This window comes from Crocodylus siamensis, chromosome 1 (genome assembly GCF_052110815.1).
Source record: "Crocodylus siamensis isolate JL-2025a chromosome 1, ASM5211081v1, whole genome shotgun sequence".
NCBI classification, from domain to species: Eukaryota; Metazoa; Chordata; order Crocodylia; family Crocodylidae; genus Crocodylus; species Crocodylus siamensis.
In genome coordinates, this window is record NC_143395.1 from 40,604,436 (window position 1) to 40,626,205 (window position 21,770).

At 41.5% G+C, this 21,770-nt stretch overlaps 1 protein-coding gene across 1 annotated transcript in view; it reads right to left on the reverse strand.

Moving 5' to 3' along the window:
- Positions 1–21,770, reverse strand: part of CSMD1 (CUB and Sushi multiple domains 1) — a 2,270,760-nt gene that overhangs the window by 1,237,899 nt on the left and 1,011,091 nt on the right. The window contains exon 5 of the mRNA XM_090033387.1: positions 5,474–5,681. Coding sequence (XP_089889513.1) covers positions 5,474–5,681 — 208 coding nt within the window. The remainder of the gene's footprint in view (positions 1–5,473; positions 5,682–21,770) is intronic.

Genomic DNA, 21,770 nt, shown 5'->3' on the forward strand with positions numbered 1-21,770 from the left:
TCTTGCTGTCACCCAGGGTCCTGGCACTGCAGCCAGAAGCTGTGTGCTATTGAGCTAGGCTGGGTCCTGCCTCCATGGAGCCAGCCTGGCCCAATGGCATGTGGGGCACATGGAGGCAGGACCCAGCCCAGCCTGAGGGCACACAGCATCTGCCTACAGTGCCAGGACCCTGGGTCACAGGAAGAGATGGCCCAGTTCTGTCTGAGGGCATGTGGGCCAGGCTGGGCCAGCACTATGTGCAGCTGCCAGGTCTAAGGAGGTGCTACACAGCTAGAGGGTCTCTGCCAGGAGTGCGCATGAGCACCCTGACAGCCGTTGCATGGCTTCTTCCCATTCCTCTGGTCTCTAATTTCTGCCCCTGCCCCTGGGGAAGGGGTAGTATATAGAAGGGGGTTGGGGTGCCCAAGTGACAGAGGTTGAGAGAAGGGAGGCATCTGTTCATGCTGTGTATGAGAAAAGCAGCAAATGGATTGTCAGGGAACTTCTGGGGTATTCTCACATCTGCCCTGAAACACCACCCTGCTGTTTGCTGCTTAACTACTGAGGACAGACTGAGATGCTCCAAAGGCCTGTGGCTTTATCTCCTTCACCTAGTTCTTGCCAGGTCTCAACAGAGGTGACTTTGCCAGCCAGAAGAATAACACCCTTGTCCAGTCATGCACTTAGAAAAGATGGATTTGCTTCTAGGGAAGAGGCTTGCCTGTATGGTCAAATACTCTGAAATCAGACTTGCCTTCCCTGCCAATAAGTAAATTATAAAAGATAACAAAATGATTTATTATAGTGACAAAAGGAACTTAAATCAGTAACCACATGTTGAGATATTAAAATAAAGAAACCAAAACAAATCAAGACAATCATCTGATCTAATCCTGCATTTTAAACCCAAGAATGTAGCTTTTACCCAGCTCAACCTGTTAGATAGCAGCCCCTTCCTCTGACCTTTTCCCAGGCCCTTCTGACCTTTATTTTAGCCCAAATACTCAGCCCAGTGGCTGAGGGCCTAAAGCTTCTCCTAAATCTGGGGAAACTAAAAGACTTATTCTCAAGGCAAAGCTTAGGCATGGTTTCTTATCTGGCCATTTATACACTTCATCCAATGGATTTTTGGAGATCCCACACTAGATATATATCTCCTTTGTCCCCACAAAGTTATATTTGTTTACCAGAGAAGAAGTCTTTCCTGTTCTAATTAAAACCAGCAGAATATTTATGTCCTTTCAGAGATGAAGAATACTAATCCAATATCCTGAAGATACTGCCTCTTACTCAGTTTTCCCATTGTCAGAAATGTCCTTCCTCCAAGTGGTCAGAATAGCTAGGTACTGTTCTTATGGTCTTTTCTTTTAGTATGTAAATTTGCCATTGGAAGGGCCTGGCTATTTAGCACACCCATGTTGAATGCTGATTTCCAGTGATTATCTCTCTTTAGCCATTCAGGCTTTATGCCTCTCCCAGGTATAAAAAACATTATGCAATCATAGTCCTTTTATAACTTATAAGAAATGCACTTACATCAAATACCACAATTCATGTAAACATAAAGGTGGTAAGTCTAAACACAGCTTGACACTACCTATATGTAGAGACTACACATGCCATACCAGGAAGACAAACTCACAGAAACATGCAACCCCTCAAGCACTGCAGGTCTCCTTTGACAGTCCCCTTGTCTTTACCACTGACAAACTAGAAGCCTAGGATACAAACAAAATGAAACAACAGTGACTTTTTAAAAACCATATTACCCATCATGTATGATCTTTGGGTGTACAAGGCTGTTGCTTTTGTATGTATGTAAATTGTTTTTGTATGCATTGGTTGAAGTAAACCCAAGGTTCCTGTGTAGTGTTACATAATCTGTGATAAAAAGACAAACCATTTTTTCTAGCCCGTATTATTCTAAGAATCTGTTTTCTCACTCTTGCAGCTAAATATTGAATTGTTTATGTAATGCCCAATTTAAATTGTAATCACCTAGGATTAAAAACCTTGTCTAATTATATGTTAGTTAAAGGGTCACATACAGCTATTGTGCTATATAGAAAAAGCAAATCACTAAAGAATCATCAGGCTGAAATCATCATCTTTCTTCTCACCACCTATGTTTAGCTTTAGCAGTAGTGATGTATGCTCTCTCCCTAAGCACTTCATTATGAAAATGTTCAGCTAGTTCCACCAACAAACATTTGTTTAATTGAAAGAACAATCATCATTACTGGACCATGTTTAAAAAAATGTCCTAGAAATAGAAATTCTATATTAGAGCATTACAAGAATCCAGATTGGATAAAATGGGAGTAACTTGGGGGCCCGCGGGGGAAATCCCATTTTCACATGATACACAATTAGACCATTAGGTTTAAATACTCAACTTCATTATTTAACATATCACTCGGTTTAGTACAGGAATACCTCGTTTTATTGCGCTTTGCTTTATTGCGCTTCGCAGATATTGGGTTTTTTACAAATTGAAGGTTTGTGGTAACCCTGCATCGGGCAAGTCTATTGGTGCCACTTTTCCAACAGCATTTGCTCACTTCGCATTTTTTAGCAATAAAGTCTTTTTTAATTAAGGTATGTACATTGTTTTTTTAGACATAATGCTATTGCACACTTAATAGACTACAGCATAGTGTAAACATAACTTTTATATGCACTGGGAAAACCAAAAAATTCGTGTGACTCACTTTATTGTGATATTCGCTTTATTGCGATGGTCTGGAACCGAACCCACAATATCTCTGAGGTAGATAACATCATGCACTATAGTGAATATGCCTTTAGCGTAGCTATGGTAACTGCTTTTGCTTAAAACAAAGCTGAGTATGTAACTTTGTTCCAAATTAGTGGATCATGATGGAGAATCCTATTAATGTTCCCGATATAATTTCTCAGAAAAAAAAAACTTCATTTAATGTTGAGCAGAGAGAATTTCCTTTTGGTTAGTTCTGTTCTATGCTTGCTCTGATTGTTCTACATAGAGTATATGCTACTCTTCTGGCATCTGTTCAGCAGCATGTATGCATATGTGATAAAATATGCATTTATGTGCCAAGAAGGATGTAACAGTACTGTGAAGTAAAATTCTTGGTGATGGACAATTGCACCCAAAACTGTATACTAAATCTATGAAATTGCTCACAAATCAGGTTTTAGTATACTAAATCAGGGCTATCAAACTGGTGGCTCCCTGGTTGCTACTGCCCCCACCACCCTGGTTTCAACTACAGCTGTAGTCTCCAAGCTCCCCTGGCTCCTATTGTCCTATTCCCACCCCAGGGGATAGGGTGGCATGGCATTAAACAGGAAGCTGAAGGTAAGCCTAGGAACTCACAGTGCAGGGTGTCGGGATAGATGGGGGCTCACCCATACCTAACAGTGTAGATATGTGTGTGCAGGTATGTGGTGTAGCAATGGTGGGTGGGGTGGCAGTTTCTGCTACATGTGCCCTGGGCTGCACCCATGGCTTGCTCTGGTGTTGCCCACAGGCATATGGTCCCTTCTGGTGCAGTCTGTGGGGTTTGCAGACCCCAGTCACTTTGAAGATGGACAACGCTACATTAAATACTTCCAAACCAAACATATTAGGTAAGCCAGTTGCAGAACTAACTAATGTTAGTACCAGGTATATTTTTAATTATTAGATGCTTACCCTATTCCTGCTTAGAAAAAGTCACCTGTTTTCCAACTATAATAAGAAATGCATGATGGGAAAAAAATTACTATGGCCAAGTTTTGGGGGGACAGAACTGTCTGCACACATAAAAACTTGATGTTGCCTGTACATCCTTTCAGTACAACATCAACTAATTTGGACAAATGAATGTGTGAATATTAGTCCGAGAAATACCTTCTAGATTAGTGGTCAGCAGCTTTTTGGAGCTACCGGCCAGAACAACCCAGCTCAAGTCCAAGGCAGGCAAAAGTCCTAACCTGGCCACTTCCACTTCAGCTCTTCCCTGATCCTGCTTCTCCTTGCCCCCATTCTGTGGTGTGGGCACAATTCTGCACCAAAACCCCAGTGCACCTTTTTGCTATTGGCCCTGGTACCCGAGAACCCTCTGCTGGCCAGCCCCTGTGTAGGTCCTTGCTGCCTGGCCCCACCATGAGAACATAACTGGAGACCACAGCTCCACAGCCCAGATCCAGCTTACAAGTTATATGCTGCTGACCCCAGCCCAAGATTTTGCATACATAGACACACAGAGTTTTATGTGGTACTGCAAGATTGAACAAAGACCTTTAACTTCTAGTTCTAAGTTTTGCCCTAAGACACAAAGCAATACAGAACTAAATGTTAGCCACTAAGAGGGTAAGAAAATTAAAGAGCATGCACAAAATGGAAAAATCTACGCATGTCATTAACCCCACTTACAGTTCCTTCACTATGCAACACTTTACTTGAAACAAGTAGTCTAAAACCGAGTGCTGACTACCTAAAACTACAAGATATTAATATACTTAATTGTATGATTGGTCAGAATGCTATGGTACCAAGTGAGTTAGATCAGAAATCCAAAAGCACAAGTTGAAGATCATCTCCATTAGCTATCTATAACTGGCTACCATTCTGTTTTGTCTAGGTTACATCAGAGAAGACACAACACAAACACTTTCCAGATATTCAAAGCTTGATCCAGATCACCTATGCTTCAAACCCTAATAAAGGCCTGGGCACTTCTGAAATGAATTGACTGAAACAGATTTATAAACATTTTTATCAACAAAACAATCTATATTTTGTTCTCTAGAAAGAAAACCATGTTACAGGTGTAGTAATAATACCCGGTAGAGAAGCTCTAACACCATCTAATAGAGGGAGAATTACATAAATACATGACCAGATGATTAGATTATCATAACTTTAAAAAAAAAAAAACACCCTCACTCTCAATATACCTTGAGTAGCAAAGTCAATGTTGCAGGTGCTTGCAGTACTCTTGTGAGTAATACAATTTAATCTGGAACACGAGCAGGATGCCAGCTTTCTTGCAAGTGTGAAAAATATACCCCAGTTTCCTAGGGAATCAAGCTAACATTTTTGAGAGAAGTGGGAGGGGAGAAGGAACAGCTGGTACCAAATATAGCGTGGTCATTTGGGGTTCTCCCATATTGTTTGTCATAGAAAAAGTAAGAGATACAGATAATTATAGATCATTTCACTTACACCTTTAATTTTCCTACCGGCACAGGTAATTAATCATACTTAGGCCTGCATATGGCCTAAAGCTTTCTATAAATACAATTACTTTTCGGGGGGAAGGTGGAGTTGGAGTATAGTCTTCCAATTAAAGCCCAAATCAAAATATTTTTACTCCGGAATGGTCAAGAACTCTGAGGAAAAAATATAGAATGAAATGCTCATGACCAGCATATACAAACAAAACACCATCCCCATACATGTCCTTAGGAACAGCTCTCCAGCAAACAAGAAAATAGAATAGGATCATTGTCCCTTCATTGAACTTACCATATTGATGGTGCTTCGGTTCCACTTATCTCCAAGAAATCATATCCTTCCTCTAACTGGAAATCTGTAAAGACCAGAGCAATGGTGTCTCCTGGTTCAGCCAAAATGGTCCATGTGCAATCAGCATTATTTTCATACTCTGAAGGGAAATGAGGACTTGAAATAATTCCACTTGTCCCACGTAGAGTTCCTCCACAAGCACCTTCAGCTGATGAAAACAACATCAGTTACTAATAAAATAACAGTATTTTAAAAGACAAACTGATCTATCCTAAGGTATATACCTATTGAAAAATAGCAAATCAAATGCATGATGATTAGAGAAGTTTTTAAAACACTGTAATTTACTCAGAAGAAGCTAAGCATAACAGATACATTAACCTCTAGTTTTACTCAATTACTACCCAAAAAGAGTTTTAAGAATACTGTTGTTAGTTTTCAAAGCTAATATATATTTCCATTAAGCAATTCACTCATAATATCAAGGTGGTAGATTGGCTGATTTTTTTTTAAAATTAATCTCCTTGTGTATGGTCAGGAAAACCCAGAAAATACCCATCTCTTGGCTTCCACATCCACTTATTAGTCAAAACACGTTATTAAGAACTCAAGGGATAAAACAAAGCTTGACAAACTTTTCCATATGGCGTAGCCACCTTTTTTTTTCAAAACTTCAAAAAAATAATTAAGACAAAGCATATGCAACAGTTCAAGAACACAGTATTGGGAACGTTGCTTTCTCTTCCTACTGTCCCTCCAAGACTTTTCCCCCTGAACTTTTGCTGCTTCTTTTTAAAATCTATAACTAAAAACAGAAAAGGTCCAGGAAAATATTCTTGCAAATATGACCTATGCTGGGACAGAAAACTTTTGAAAAACATCAGACAATTGCATCTTCTACAGTGATAGCTACATTGATTCACATGGTACAAGTTTGTACAATAACAACATGTTTTGACCTTTAAGTGAACCTTCATGGTTTTCATGTAATTAGATAATTGCATATTTTTGCTTTACATGATAACTTTGCTTTATAAAACACTGAGCACAGAAACATGTTTTTAAGTCTAGAATGTTGTTTAACACAAAATGGAGGGATAAGATAGACCTTTTTGTTCACTTTCTCTCCCATAGATTTTCATTTAAAGCTTTAAAAGATTCTCTGACTAATATTAGCACTGGATATTAAAACATATATAATTACAAAAACATGTCAGCCATGAAGCTTATTGCCAGGAAAAATTAAAAACTCATTAAGTTGCTTTCAGTGATTGGTAATATGGCTACAAAAGCTAGAGCAATAATAATTAAAAATGTTTCTGCAAAAGTGGAGAATGAGCAGGAGAGAATTGTTTCATTTTTTACCCATTTTATTAGCTTTACTTAGGATTACCATCATTATATAGTGCTAATCAATTTATTTATCATAGGTGCATTTGAGGCTTTAAAGGCAAATGGCTTGACAAGGTTCCTGGCTCCAAGAACGTACAATCTAATTAGGATACAGCAGCATAAATAATAAAACAACTCACCGTAAGGGTAGAAGTAGAGTTATAGGTAATCAGAACTGAAAGGTTAGATAGTGAAATTAAATTAAAGAAAGATTAAAAGGCATAGAAACTCACTTGAAACATAATAAAAAGGGATGCCATTATGGGGAATAAAGTCAAGAGGGGGAGAAACAGAATTAAGAAGGGAGGAGAAATCAAGGGAAGGAAAGGAAAGGAGAGGAGCCAAGAGACAGAAAAAGGAGGAATTGTTTAAAGCCACGAACAGCAAGACAAGGAACATAACCTTGGAGAGGTGAAGGAAGAGTAAACTATAGAAGGGATTCAAGCAGTTTATAATGTCTTTTGCCATTTGCTAAGTAGCCTTTGAATTAAAAGAAAAACTTTTAAAGTTGTACAGAATGAAAGCTATAGTATGATATATTATGTTATAAACTAGTGTGTATTATAGTATGGTTTTGAAACTGGAATACTGTTAGATGTGAAATTTCCCATTCTCCTCAATAAATGTAATGCACACAGAAGGCTCCAGAAAGTAGTTTCCTTTTTTTTTTTTTAAATGCTCGACAAAACATCCCTTGAACAAATTTAAATTTTTCAACACTAATAAAACTTCCCACCCTTCTGCAAAATCAAATTGTTTTTTGGATCCCTCCTTTTGTCACTTTGTAATTTAAGATGTACATATTAAAAAAAGAAAACAAAAAGAGACAAAGAGCAAGACAAACATTTGGATAAAACAAAATATTCAAAAGGCATAGTTCTCAACATACATAATCCAATTCATTTAACATTCTGAAAATTCTAAAACAGGCACTGTCAAACTTTGTGGGGGACTGGGGGACATGGAAACACAACCTTCCTATGTCTGAATATATTTCTTCCTAATAGTATTCAACAAACAGCTAACTAAAAGGACCTTATGATTGGAGAATCTTCATTTTTTGAGTTTGTCTATATGTGTCTTTCACTGCACTATTACTAACTCTACTTGGGAAAGACAAACAGTATACACAAACGATCAGTTTGCATTTTTGTTTGGGCAAGCCTTTCAGCTGAGTCTCTAAACAAACAGAAACTCCTCAGCCCTTCCATAAGTTATAAACATGACTGTAAATCCATGATCACGGCTTTAAAAAGAATTGGCAAAGAAGCTAACTACATTTCAGGTGAGGAAGTTAAGGAGAGGTTAGATTACATTAAAATTGGCCACCCAAACAAACTTAGTTCATCCTTGTATGGATCTTACACTTAGATCCCTAATTAGGTTGATCTTAGTGTGGATTGTACAGAAGTTCCAGGAAGGTTAGATCAGGCAGAAAATTACTGACCTAATTTAATTCATTGTACCTTAGAGGGGCACTAAGTCAGATTGGATGCAGTTAAACCAATCTAACTGAACTTCTGTACACATTCCAAGTACACCCCAGGGCTGGGAAAGCCCAGTCATTTGATCCAGCCCCAGGACTGCAGTTTTCCTATCTCTCCTGCCACCAGGCTATTTTTAGCCCCCTGGTATCTTCCCTGCCCCCAAATGGACAACTTTGTCCCCTCTGGACCCCACCTAAGCCTGTCAACCTTCTTTCCCCCAATACTGCAAGCTACTCTTGGTGCCAGTTTTACCAACATTTACTGATTTTGGGAGCTGACTGAAGAAAGTTGGGGTAGTAGGATGTATAAGTGGGATCGAGGGGTTGATTTGCAAGGGAGGTTGTTTGTCCAGGGAGTGGGTTTGGAGCTCAAAATAGTCCTAGTTTAGGGAGCAGGGGGAAGGGAATGATAGAGCCCCCTGATCCTGCCAACTCCCCTGGGCCACACGAACTCCTGGAATGGAGTTGGTACAGCCTATCACTATCCTGCCAACCCCTGCATCAAGCTGCCAGACCCCCCCACAATCTTCCCATGCTTCCCCCAACTCCAACTTACTTCAACTGGTACCAGTGAATGATGGTAAAACTGGCACTGAGAGCAGTTTGTTTGATATGGGGCAGTTCAGCAGCATCAGAGAGGAGCAGCTGGAGGGGCCCAGGACATTTTGGTGGTATTCCAAAGGCTCTCCAATCCCACTAATATCCCCATCTTCCCAAGCCCCCCCCGAAGGACCTTGCTAGCCTCCCAATCTCTCCAACCCCCCACAGACCCTGTTAGCGGTCAATCCTCCCAACCCCCCAAAGGATGCCAATAGCCCTCCCAACCCCACCTACTCCTCCCCCTATCCTGACTCACCTTAGATCAGGCACCTAACACTTACCTAATCACTGAGTTAGAGAGGCTATTTTAACTTGATCTAATCCCCAAATTTTTCAGTGTAATGTTTGTTTGAAGCCTTTATAATTTAACTGAATACATTTCAAGTCTATTATGTCTTGAAGTTTCAAGCAGCTCACTTCAGTTCATCTAATCCAGCTAAAAAAACAAACTAACTTGATGAATTCTGGGCCAGTACTTCAGCACACAAAGTAATATAGAGATATTGATTTCCACTGGGGTCAGTATCAATGTCAAGTCATACCTGACCTATATAAAAAAAAATCTGAGGAATGGCCAATTTAATTCTCTCTCTCAATTCTTTTTTTTTCTGTTTTCTTAGGTTTTAATACTGCTGATTGTTTGTGTTTCCTTTTTTAGAGGGAAAAAAATTGATTAATTGTAATGTCAGGGTCTTACAGCATACTCAGTCACCAAAATGCTCATCCTTTCTCCTATATCACTAAAGTGTTTGTACTTGTACTCAGGGCAGTAAGCAACATGTACATCACTTGCTTAATCATACACAGTCAGCCACACTTAGCTCACAGGTACTGGCTGTCCCTTTTACTTAGTAGTAGGGTTGGAGAGCAGTTCTAGCTGTGATGGTCTAGACACTAACTATTATAAAGAACTCAGGGAGTCCCTATACAGTTATTCTTGAATTCAAAGACATCATCAAATCCTTTCCATACAAGCTTTAGGGGAAAAAATATACCACACAGATAACACTACGGATTCCCTAAGATATGCAAATAAAAGTAACCTTGGTGGAGGCATCTTATCAAAGTATAGCACTCTCACTGAAGAACTATAAGGCTTTATAGAAATAATTCCCAAAGCATGTGCCACTCAGCAGAAAGAGTTTTCTAAAAGACACAAAGAAGATTCAGAATATTAGATACCTCCCTGGGAAAGCCATGCTTAAACTGTAAGTATCACTAATCTGTACACAAAAAACCTGAACCATGAAGGCATTACTGCCTGCCTGCCAGAAATATCTGCAAGACCATTGACTTCACTCATGTTTAACCATAATATATGGCACCAATCACTCTTACTCACAGCTTCTGTATTTCAAACAAGGTACACTTTGTCCAGACTATGAGCACAGCTGGGGGCACAAAGATGGACTGCCAATATGCCAACATCCATGAACTGCCATGGAGAGGTATAGTCCATAAGTGCATCATAGGCTGTGTATAACACAAGCTATGAGTTACAGGGCATATTATGACCTGACCTAAGCTTGACTTATGTAGCACAGTTAAGCATGCACTGTGCATAATGATATGGTGCATTAAAATGATACAACGAAGTAAGAAAGGACTAGCATAGCTCCAAACCATAACCAAATATGGAAAAAGCTCTGTTAAGAACAAAATCATGGCTAAACTGTGTGACTTCAGACTTCTCTTCAGCAAAAAAAACCCAACCCCCACAAAAAATAGCGAAAGGGAACAGAGAAGCCTGGCCAGTGGACCTGTTTTTCTCTTGAATCCATGACTACATAAGCACTATCTTTATTAATACAAATAAGCCTTTGCTGTTCTGTTTTCTAATAAAATTTTTGCATTGTGACCAGAGGTCACAAGTCTCGCTGTCAACCCCAGGTAACATTTAGAACAACAGAAGCGTTCTTAGAAAACTGCACCATCAGACCTGCACTATACCTGCAACACATAGGTGACAACATCACCTAGATTGAACACCTGGATTAAACCACACCTTCAACAACTACCACTCAGCTACGAAATTATCTGTGGAGCTTTCTAAACTTCCTTGACTGGCACCCTACAAGGTCCCTTATACAAGAACACCCCATGGGCCACCATACTTATATACCACAAAAACAGTAAGCATCCCAAACACAGGGAAAAACAAAACATAAACAAACAGCCCCTCCTGCCAATCTTTAGCCAAGCCTCAGATTCCACCACAGCTGCTTCAAGGAGACCACTGATACCACCCACCTTATCAAGCTAAAAACTTCTTTTAACCAACAAGGACACTCCAGCTAAGAAGTAGAGCACATCTTTCAAAGAGCCACCCATATGTCCTGTGCTGTACTAACTTAAAATACAGAACCCGCCCCGCCCCCCCGCCAACCCTGCTTGCCATACACTGTCACACAGAGGAACCCATAAAATCAAAATTACTGTACTTGAAAAAGACAACACCTTGAGAGAAATACTCCCAGTCCTCCAACTCCTGTCTTTAAAACAACCTGGCAGACTTACCCATGTTAGTCTGATGTCATGTAGAAGATAGGGTAGATTTGTATTGTGTATACACACATACAGACACACACACACACACTTTGTGTATAAGGTGCAAATATACCCTAACTTCTATTTAAAACAACCTATCAAGTTCACCTAACTCATCCCTGCTAATCAATTCACTAAGCAGAACATGAATCCATCTGAACAGCAAATTAGACATATGCCCACCCTCTGTGATACCCTGTTCTGTTTTACACTGTCTTATTTTGGCACACCAATAACTTCTCTATTTCAACTACCCTTTATTTGTTTTGTAGCTACTTCTCTTTTAACTAAGTTTACTACCCCCTTCTTCTTCTCTAAGTGACACAATTTATATAATGGAGTTAAACCAACGTTATTGCTTTATCTGATACTTAGCACAGGTTATGTCTTCTTCTTTCCCAGACTTGAGAAAAGGCACTTTGTGCTAAGGAGCTTGTCTACGACCTCCTCCAAGTACACAGGTGGTGTATATAAATATATAAGAAAAAATGTATCACCAACCAAATCTTGCTTTATTTTTTCTCAGGTCACTATTAGGATACCACTTAAAGAATTGTCAGGGTCCTACTAGGACTGTCTACATGTGAATTTAAGTGCCCTCTAGTGTCATGGCATTCAGCTAATGAGCATTAAGTATTTTTTTTGGCAGGTGTATACACGTGGTGGGACTTGGAACTAACTTTAGTCCCAAGTCACTTCAGCCCTGCTTTGTGGCCACTGGGAGGTGTTCCAGCCTCCAGACACATAGCTGCTAGCATTTGGCAGCCATATTGAAGCCAGAGACAGCTGCCAGATGGAAGCTCTGATCCCTCACAAGCCCCTTCCCTGCTCGAGAGTCACGTGCCCAGCACAAGGGCAGCACAGGCCAGGCCCCTCCTTGCTTACCCAGAATCCTCATGCTAGGGCTGCTCCTGCCCCTTCCCCTACCCTTTCCCCTGAATCTTTCCCTGACAGCAGCACCCAGTGCCCCACTACTCCAGCTTGGCCCCTGCCAGCAATGGCCAACATCCTGCACTTCTGATGGCAATGGTGCTAACCTTGTTGGTCCCAACAGCACCCCCACCCCCCAGGCCCTAAGACAGCCATGCACCCACCAATGGGGTCCAGGACACTGGCTGCAGGAGGCCTTGGCTTAACCCCTCCTCCTGCAATCCCTGCTCCAGTCTGCCTGTCTCGCTGTCCACCCCCCCCCACCCAGTCCCAGCACCATACTCATGACATGCACATGGTTGACACAAAACACCTTTATTGCCCTCACAACCCCCACCCCAACCATTCCTGCTACCCTTGTCAACATATAGAGTTCCTCCTCCCTCCGTCCCCAACACACAGTGCCCCTCCACTATCCTTCCTACCCATCAACAATAAAAAAAAGCTCCCCAGTGTCAACCTATATACAAAAGTCTCAGTCTCTGTCTGTGAGTCCCAGAGCAGGGAGCCATGGGATTGCTGCGCCTAGGGGGCAGAGTCCTGGGGCAGACACCCAGCACTCTGGCCTTAGCTACTTCCCCTGCAGGTCCAGTAGCTGTGGTAACCACAGGAGGTGGAGGGATCATCTGCAGGTAATGCTGGATGGCACTCTTCCATGGAGGGTGGCTCCCCCTCTGCCTGCCCCAGTCCAGGGCCAACACGTTCTTGTGGTGCCATTCCTGGCACCCCCTGGTGTTCATGTGCATGACCTCGGGGTGAGTGGCAGGGCTGGGCCCAGGTGGGTGGTGGTGGACCTGGGGGAGGGGCTGAGTCAGGGACTGTAACAGCCAGGAGGCACTGGAGGGCCTCCTCCCAGGGCTGGGCAGGGGCCAGCTATGGAGCCATGAGTGGTGACCATGCTGTGGTGGACATGGCCGCTGATACCAGAACCAGGAGGCTTGGATGGCCTGGCAGTCAGTGTTCCCCTGCAGCTGGAGCTGCTTCAGCCACTGCTGCTCCAGGGTCTCCATTCATGCCCAGTGGTCCCTCAGCACCTTGTCCCACACCTGTGTCCAGGTGATGTCCTCTTCCCACCAGGCTTAGTCCTATGCCTCTTGCACCTGCTCTGTGCTTGGTCCTATGCTTCCCACTCCTCCGGCACCACCACCAGCCACTGGAACAGGACTATCTGGTATTTCATGTGCTGCTGGCCCAGGTGGCACATTTGTGTGGCTCCAGGAATGAGTGTCTCAGGGAGCAGGCATGAAATGTTTAATCTGTCTCTTTGTCCACTGTCACTGCTGCTGCACTCTGGGACAGGTTCAGCCTGGAAAAGAGCATCAGCAGGGCAACAGCAATGGCAGGGATCAAGCGGACTTATTAACCCTTCCCTGAGTTCAAATCTGGGACAGACAGCATGGGTAGCCACACGTAATTAGAGGGTGGGGGAGAGTCAGTAGGGTTAAAGCCCTGGGAATGGTAATGGTGGTGGTGGAGTAGAAGGGAAATCCCAGGGGTTGGAGGCAACCAGGAGTAGCCCAAGGGATTAGGGGAACAGCCCAGAATGGGATGGTAGGAGAATTCTTACCTCCAGTATTCTTTGAGCAATAGCATGTAACAAAGCTCTTCATTTCTGGCTGCTAAGTAGGCCTGTGGCAGTCCTCTTTGGGCTATAGATCATTCTGCCCTAATCTCCACCATTTTTTCCCCTTCTTATTCATGTCACCTAAGTGTACAAAATGACCCACTCCAAAAGAGGAACATATCATCTAGTAACTAAGCATATGTGAGAAGATTAAGAGTACATGGGTCATTTCAGATAATTTCCTTTCCTTTTTTGTAGTAATTTTATTGCATCCTACAATCAGCAATTTACAGCAAAGGCTGGGGGGGGGGGGCGTTATTTTCAGAGCTTTATACTACTATACAGCTTTAATTTTCTTTAAAAATAAAATAAAATGAACTTCAGGATTATTGGTTTCCATTCCACCGGGGAGAGCAGACAAAGTAACAACAAACTCCCTGCGCCTAAAGAAGGTTGATCGTACCTGAAAGTTTGTAAAGAACAATTTTTCCAATTATTTAGTCAGTCTAATAAAAGATATAATGTTTACCCAAAGAACATTTCTCTGCCTCAATAAATCTCAGTCATGCAAGTGATTGTGGGTGCATCTACATATGAAAATGCACCAGGATGGGTTTACTCTAGAGTACTTTACCCACCCCAGGCAGGCATCTAATACATGTGCTGAGAAGCAGGAGCAGATTTGCTGCTCATGGCAGCAGTCTGTTCCTGCCTCTGCCAGCCCTGCATTGGCCCCTTCCAGAAGCCAAGGGGAGCTCTAGGCTCCCCCTGGGTGCTAATGCAGCGGCTGGAAGGTAGCCCAGGACAGCCCAGGCTGTCTTCTGGCAGGGGCTGGGAGATTGCTTGACTACCAGAGCCCAGGTGGGAACAGGATACCCCTGCCCTGGCAGCAGGGAGCTCCCAGCCCATTGGTGACATGTAGGGGGTGCACATGGGTGCATGTGTACCCCATGACCTTGGCAGTGCATCCCCTGCAAAAAGCACTGCAGAGGCTGCCGGTGGTACCTGCGAGCAGTCACCTCTTGCCAGCCCCGCAACACTACTGGCAGTGTGCTGCTGGCTGCTGCCACCAGTGGCATCTGCGGGTGGTGGCCAACCACCATTTGGTGCTTACCACCCTCCCGCCACCAACACTGCTGTGGCCACCTGTAGGAGCTCCCCACTTGCCACCACCATGCCCCTGATGCTGACACCGCTGTTGACACCTGCTCCTCTATCATGACCGTGGAGCTGAGACTAGGAGATTCTTATCTCCCAGCCTCTGTTCCAAGATTGCAAAGCTAAGGCTGGGAGGTATGAATTTCCCAGTCCCCGCTCTGTGATCATGACTGCAAAGTAGAGTCTGGGAGCTCCCTGCTGCTGGGGCAGGGGGACATTGTCCCTGCTCAGTCTCCACTGGTGGAACCAGCTCCAGGGGGCAGGGAGCAGTCTCCCGTCCTCTACTGCCTGGTCACCAGTCAGCGGTCTACACATGGCATCTTGCACAGTAATTGTTCCTGAGTAAAATTTGCTTCCTGTATTTACAAGTAGAAAGTTTACTCAGGATTAGAGCATATTACTCTGCAGTAAGCATCTGCACATGTAGATGTTGATGCTTACTGCTCAGTAATTGGCTCTAATCTTGAGTAAGATATGTGTAGATGTGCCCAGTATGTTCTTAAGATCTTATTGAACAGCATTACAACCAGTAGTTGAATCACTCAAGGCTAACACTTTCAAACTTAAACTTAATTTAGAACCTAGATTCAGCTCATCAAGACAATCCTGTTCAATCTTAATTGACACTATTTACTCCTGATTTGGCAGATTATTAAGATTCATTTTACTTTGATAATGATGTAACATAACTGATAAAAGCACAGTTGTGATTTAAATATCATAGAATCCACAGTCAGTTATAAAAAAAAAATCACAAGTCTTTTTTCCCTATACTATGTAACACCAGATCTCTTCCTTGTCCCTTTATCACTAGCAACAGAATAGGTACAGTTAAAAAAACCTTGGCTGACATTTTATGAAGCACCAGCAAGTGACATATTTTGTCATTGTCAGTCACATTATGTAAGTCTTATCAATTAAAGAATAGTGCAGCTTTAGACAGTCTTAAATGAGCCATGGGCACACATTACTTAGTCTGCTTTCTTAAAAGTATCACTAAAACAGCTCTTTATTAAGTGGCAGTTTTCTATATGTGATTCTTGGGAAACTATTTATTTGTCCCTCGCTTACTAAAATATCTAACAGCAGAAAACAGATCAATATAAATCATAAATAATTATTTGTATATATTAGTACTAGGTATTCCAGAAACTGTTAATACATGAAAACAGACAAAACTACTTCATGAAATTATACATTTAAATTGCCACTTTATAACACCTAATGATATAAATTTAGAAGTAAAATTGTCAGTGCCAATTGACAAATTATTAACATTCATAATGTCCAGAAACATCATTGGGTGTTAGAATGATATAGAGTATTGCACGTTCATCAGACACATTGAACTGGCAATTAGTTCTTTAACCACAAGACTGCTTACTCCCACTTCCAAATCTATAAAAAATAAATGAATTACAAAACTGTTTTTGTATGTCTAATACCAAGCTGACCAATGTTTCCATTTCTATCAAAAATGTTGTCCTATTTGTTAGGTGACAGTATTTATTTTGACAGAAAGATGCATGTATACATTTCAAGTCATAGTACAATGAAGAAAATAATCTGTTAACCAGAAATATTCCTCCTTTCATTTCTAAGCCATGTTTAGATTATGGTTAAAAAAATGGGAAGGAAGGAAAAGAAGTCTTAAAATAATTTAGTATTTTACGAAGGAGCCTTGCTTAAAGTAAAACAACAACTCTTTCCCTGCCCCCTCCACCACATGCACTTTCCCCCAATTAATATTGTTTCAAGTAACAATATTAATGTGTTACTTAGAATATTTCAGATAGAAGAAATGTAAAGGACAAAAATATTCCTTGCTGATTTTCTACATTGGGTAAAATTTTCAAAAGTAACTCAGAACTAGAGCTGGTCAGGATTATGGTAAAACAGGGTGGTCTGAGTACTAGTTACATTCTAACCACTGATCCAGAATAACACACTTGCTTGTAATATAGGTACAATGGTTCAAATCTGTGCATCGCCCAAATTTAGAGGAAGGGCTTGAGGCTGTATTCCCCATATCCAGGGTGATTGTTTTATCCTTTGGGCTAGAGTTTCCCTATCTCCCCTTTTGCATCTCTCTCCTATTAGAGTTGCTCAACTTCACCTCAATTAAATATATATTATGTCACTTGCATATGAGAAGGTGCTTTCTAGATCAAAATGTCAAAAGGACTTGAATGTGTCCAATTATGGGATTTCTCTTGAAAAAGTGAAACATCTTATGGGTCGAAAAACAAATCCCTTTCCATCTCTACTCAGAATTTTAAGTTTATTACAAGTTAACGGGACCTGTTCTGTTTTCTAAGTCGGCTGTGTCCAGATGAGGGTGGGCGTGTGGTATGTGGTGCCCTCTGCAGCATCACATACTGCACATTCAGGTATTCCTTGTGCTGTTACCTTGGGTTGACCCCAGGATATCTTGGGGTCAAAAAAACCCTGCAGCTTATTGTGAGGCAGAGCATGTGTTGGTAGCATGTGCCATCCAAAAACTGAGGCTGGCCTGCCAGAGCCATGCTCCACCTGCCAGCTAGGCTCCCAGCTGCAGGAGTGCTGTGACTGCAGCTCCCTGAGGCCCCCAGGACCCCAGGTAAAGCTGCTGGGGCTAATTCCCTCGCTGGACCCAGCCTCCCCTACCCCTCCTGGGGTAATCTGCTGTGCACCAGAGGGCATGTGGCACAGGTGTTCCTTAGCAACAAGTTCCTTCTTGTCCCTGGGGAACTAAATATCCATGCTCATGTGGAGGCAGGTGGCATATTCACTTTTGGGGGAAGAACACTAAGAAACAAAACAAAATAAAACTAAAACCTCTTTCTACCTGAGACAGGGTTGACAGGTTTACATCTGAGGCACTGCAGGAATGGAGAAAGGAGGGGTGGGCAATCAGTAGATGGCACAGAGGGACCAGACACAGGGTACTGCTGGTTCACCAAGCTGCCATGAGCTGGATCCATCTCCTGAAGGGCTAGATCTGCCCTGCAGGCCACTGGTGCCAACCTCTGCTCCATGTTAGCTACTGGGGCTACAATGGACTTGTTTGTTTTTTCACTTGTTTTTGTTTGGGATGCTTTGTTGTGATTGTTGCAGTTTTTAAATAGGGAAATGTGACTATGCAGCCACAAAAAATTGGTATGGGGCTCTGGGACAAATGTAATCTTTTAAAGTCAGACTAGATTACAAGCTGATAGTGCTGCCTCTTGGAAAACTGTCATGTAAGAAGGAAAATATCCTTAAAAAGACAGCAGGGTATGGATTATTTGGTTCCCTAAATTTCACTAATTAAAAAACATCTCCTACTTTGTATGTCAGTATTTTCACTATCCTACCAAAACATCACTTACTAAACAGCCTGTTAAGACCATGTCTTCTGTTTATATCATCCTAAAAGACAGCCGAAGACTATTTTTTCAGTTTCAATAAGGAATCTTAGGCTTCTCCCCAGTGATTTAATAATTAAATTCCTTTGAGAATATTGATTCATTTTTAACGCTACATTCTTTAACATAGCAATTCTCCACAAAGATGAGGTAGATGCCTTAATTTTCAAAATCACAGGTTAACGTGTCTCTATAGCCAAATTAAGAATAGCCCAGATTTTCATACATGCCACTTCAATAATGAGGAAGTACAGCCAGTGTCACTAGGGAATCCTTTCCTCATGAGACATTTCTTTTGGTGAGCTATTTCAGGAAGTTCTGTAGTTTATTAGATCATCTTACTTCTTTTGGCACTTCCATAATGCTTCTTCATAAACCTCTCTCTTCTATTGCCTCCATTATCTCATCCCTTCTGACTCACTTCTCTCAAAATTTCTATTTCTTGCCCTTTTTCAAAGATACTTTATTTCATAGCCTCCCTCTGCACTATAGATCTGCCCTCAGGTCACATTTTTTTTCTGTTCCCTGGGCTCCAAATACAGAAGGAGCACAGCCCTGACCTGGCCTCTTCTATTCATTTGTTGGTCATGCCTTCATTACTCTATAAGCATTTACTTTTGTATAACCTGCTTTCTTTCCCTTAAGACACTTATCACTGGTGCTTCCACTCTGACACCTTTGTTCTGAATTCAAACACTGAACAGTTCAGATAATGTTGATAAACACAAAAAAAAGGTCTGATGCCTTGTAGACACAATCATCGTTGACGTTTTCTTTTGACTCTTCATTGCTCTTGTTTAGTTATATAATTCACAGCCAACAAGATGGCAAGGTTGGGCATTTTCAAACCAAATGATTCCCTCAACACTGAAATAGTTTGTGAAAAGACACTGTAAGAATCATCTTTCTTTACAAAGACTTTCCAGGTCCAGAATAGAATTTCTAATTAACACATCCCATTGGAAGACAGCCCAGGGGTTAGGCAACAGATAATCCAGGTTCAAGTCCTTGAACAGTGAAGGTCAGATCAGGGACTTGAATTTATTTCTTCTACATTTCAAGTAAGTGCTCCTGCTACTGGCTAGGCTGTTTGGCTGGGGCACAGGAACTATGTTCCTTCTCTCTTTAGTTTTTACTTAGGCTTGGCTTTGCCTAAAGCAAAATTTTGAAGTTTTAAAATGTTCATAGGACAGAAAAACCTTTCTTTGTCTTGATTAACCTTTGGTTCAGCAACAAACATTAGCTACTAAACCATAGAACCTTTACTACCTCAGGTACCAAGCCACCCAAGTTAGTTAAGGATTAGGTAATTGTGTTAGGATATACACTGATGCAAAAGCTATTCTTCTTTGTAAGAATTGTAAAAAGTAATGACCTTAAGACACTTTTCTTCTTTCCTTGAACTGGAAAAAATAATTGCTTTCCCCACCCCTTCCTCTTATAAATCCCTGTTGCACCCCCAGAAATAGTAAATGAATCATTGGTTTAACAACTACCAGGAAACATCACAGCATAGACTTGTCATAGATATGGTAATGAAAGTGTACATTTCCCATGCCGGCTATGAAGACTCTCCAGTGCAATGAAGAGGCCAAAATAAATAAATAAATAAATAGTTAACACACGGGCAGACATGCATACATGTGCAGATACACAAAGTTAACTAACCCTCAAAAACTCAGATCTTTTCTTCTGAAGAATTCATTATATGTTTGAGGTAATTACCTTTTTCAGCTTACATATGTTGAATAACTTGCTACTCTTTTAGGCTAAGTATAGAAATTCAGGAAGACAGGGGGAGAAGGAGGTTAGATCACATTAAAAATGGCCACACAATCTGACTTAGTTCACCCGGGTGTGGACCTTAAACTTAGACCCCTAGTTATGTCGATCTAAGTGTGAACTGTACAGAAATTCTGGGAAGATTTGATCAGTCTAAAAAAACCCTAAGGAAAAACTTGTCTGTAGAGTCTCTCAAGGTAGGGTTAACTATATCTTAAATTGGGTTGGGAATTTTTAGACCTATCTAACTCCCAAACTTCTGTACAGTCCCCAGTACAGATGCAGGGCTGGAAAAGCCAACTGCTGGCCTCAGTAGTTCCTGGGCTGCACTTTTCATGTTTCATAGATGAGTGCCTTAACTCATTAGGTATACAATCACAGAAAATTAGGGTTGGAAGGGACCTCAGGAGGTCATCTAGTCCAACCCCCTCCTCAGAGCAGGGCTATCCCCAACTAGATCATTCCAGCCAAAGCTTTGTCTAGCCAAGTTTTGAAAACATCCAAGGACAGAGCTTCCACCACCTCTCTCAGTAACCTGTTCCAGTGTTTTACTACCCTCCTAGTGAGAAAATTCTTTTTAATATCTAACCTAAACTTCCCTTGCTGCAACTTGAGACCATTGCTCCTTGTTCTGTCATCTGCCGCCGCTGAGACCAGTCTAGCTCCATCCTGTCTCATACCCCACTTCACATAGTTGAAGGCTGCTATTAACCATGCCCCCCCCCGCGTTTTCTATCCACCTTACAGTTCATTCATCTGGCCATACTTCCTTAGCTTGCCTGTGAGAATGCTGTGGGAGACTGTATCAAAAGCCTTGCTAAAATCCGGGTACACCATATCCACTGGTCTCCCCACACTCACAAAGCCAGTCCCAGAAGGCAATCAGGTTGGTAAGGCATGACTTGCTAACCTGCCTGAATACCTGTACTTAGCCTTAATTTTCTTGTTCTCTCACTATACAATGGATGTGTATTCTCCTTCACTGAAAATTCTTCTCTGCTATGTTTCAGTCACCGTTTTAATTCACAAACTTGATTAATTACTGTTCAATCCTTTTGGGCCTTCTTGATATTCCTGCCTGTATCTGTTAATTTTTCTCCTATTCTAGTCTCCGTATAATGATTATGTTTCTTTAGTAAACAATGCCTTCATTTCATTTCCCCCATACACCTACACCATAACTTTGTTCACAGAGTGAGGGAAAGCTTACAAATACACTAACCCAATTTGTGTTCATAAAGTTAGCAGTCTCTACTCATATGAGTAAAGTCAGACAGAGCTCCTTAACATTATATTAGGCTATTTTTACGTTCTTTTCACATTTCATAAATCAGTGTAGTAATTGTAATACTCTGAAATGTAATTTATTTTCTTCATAATTTTATCTTAAAGAACATTCAAGCTGGAACTGAATCAGTGCTCCTGGTTCTGGGTCTCATACAGGATTGCTTT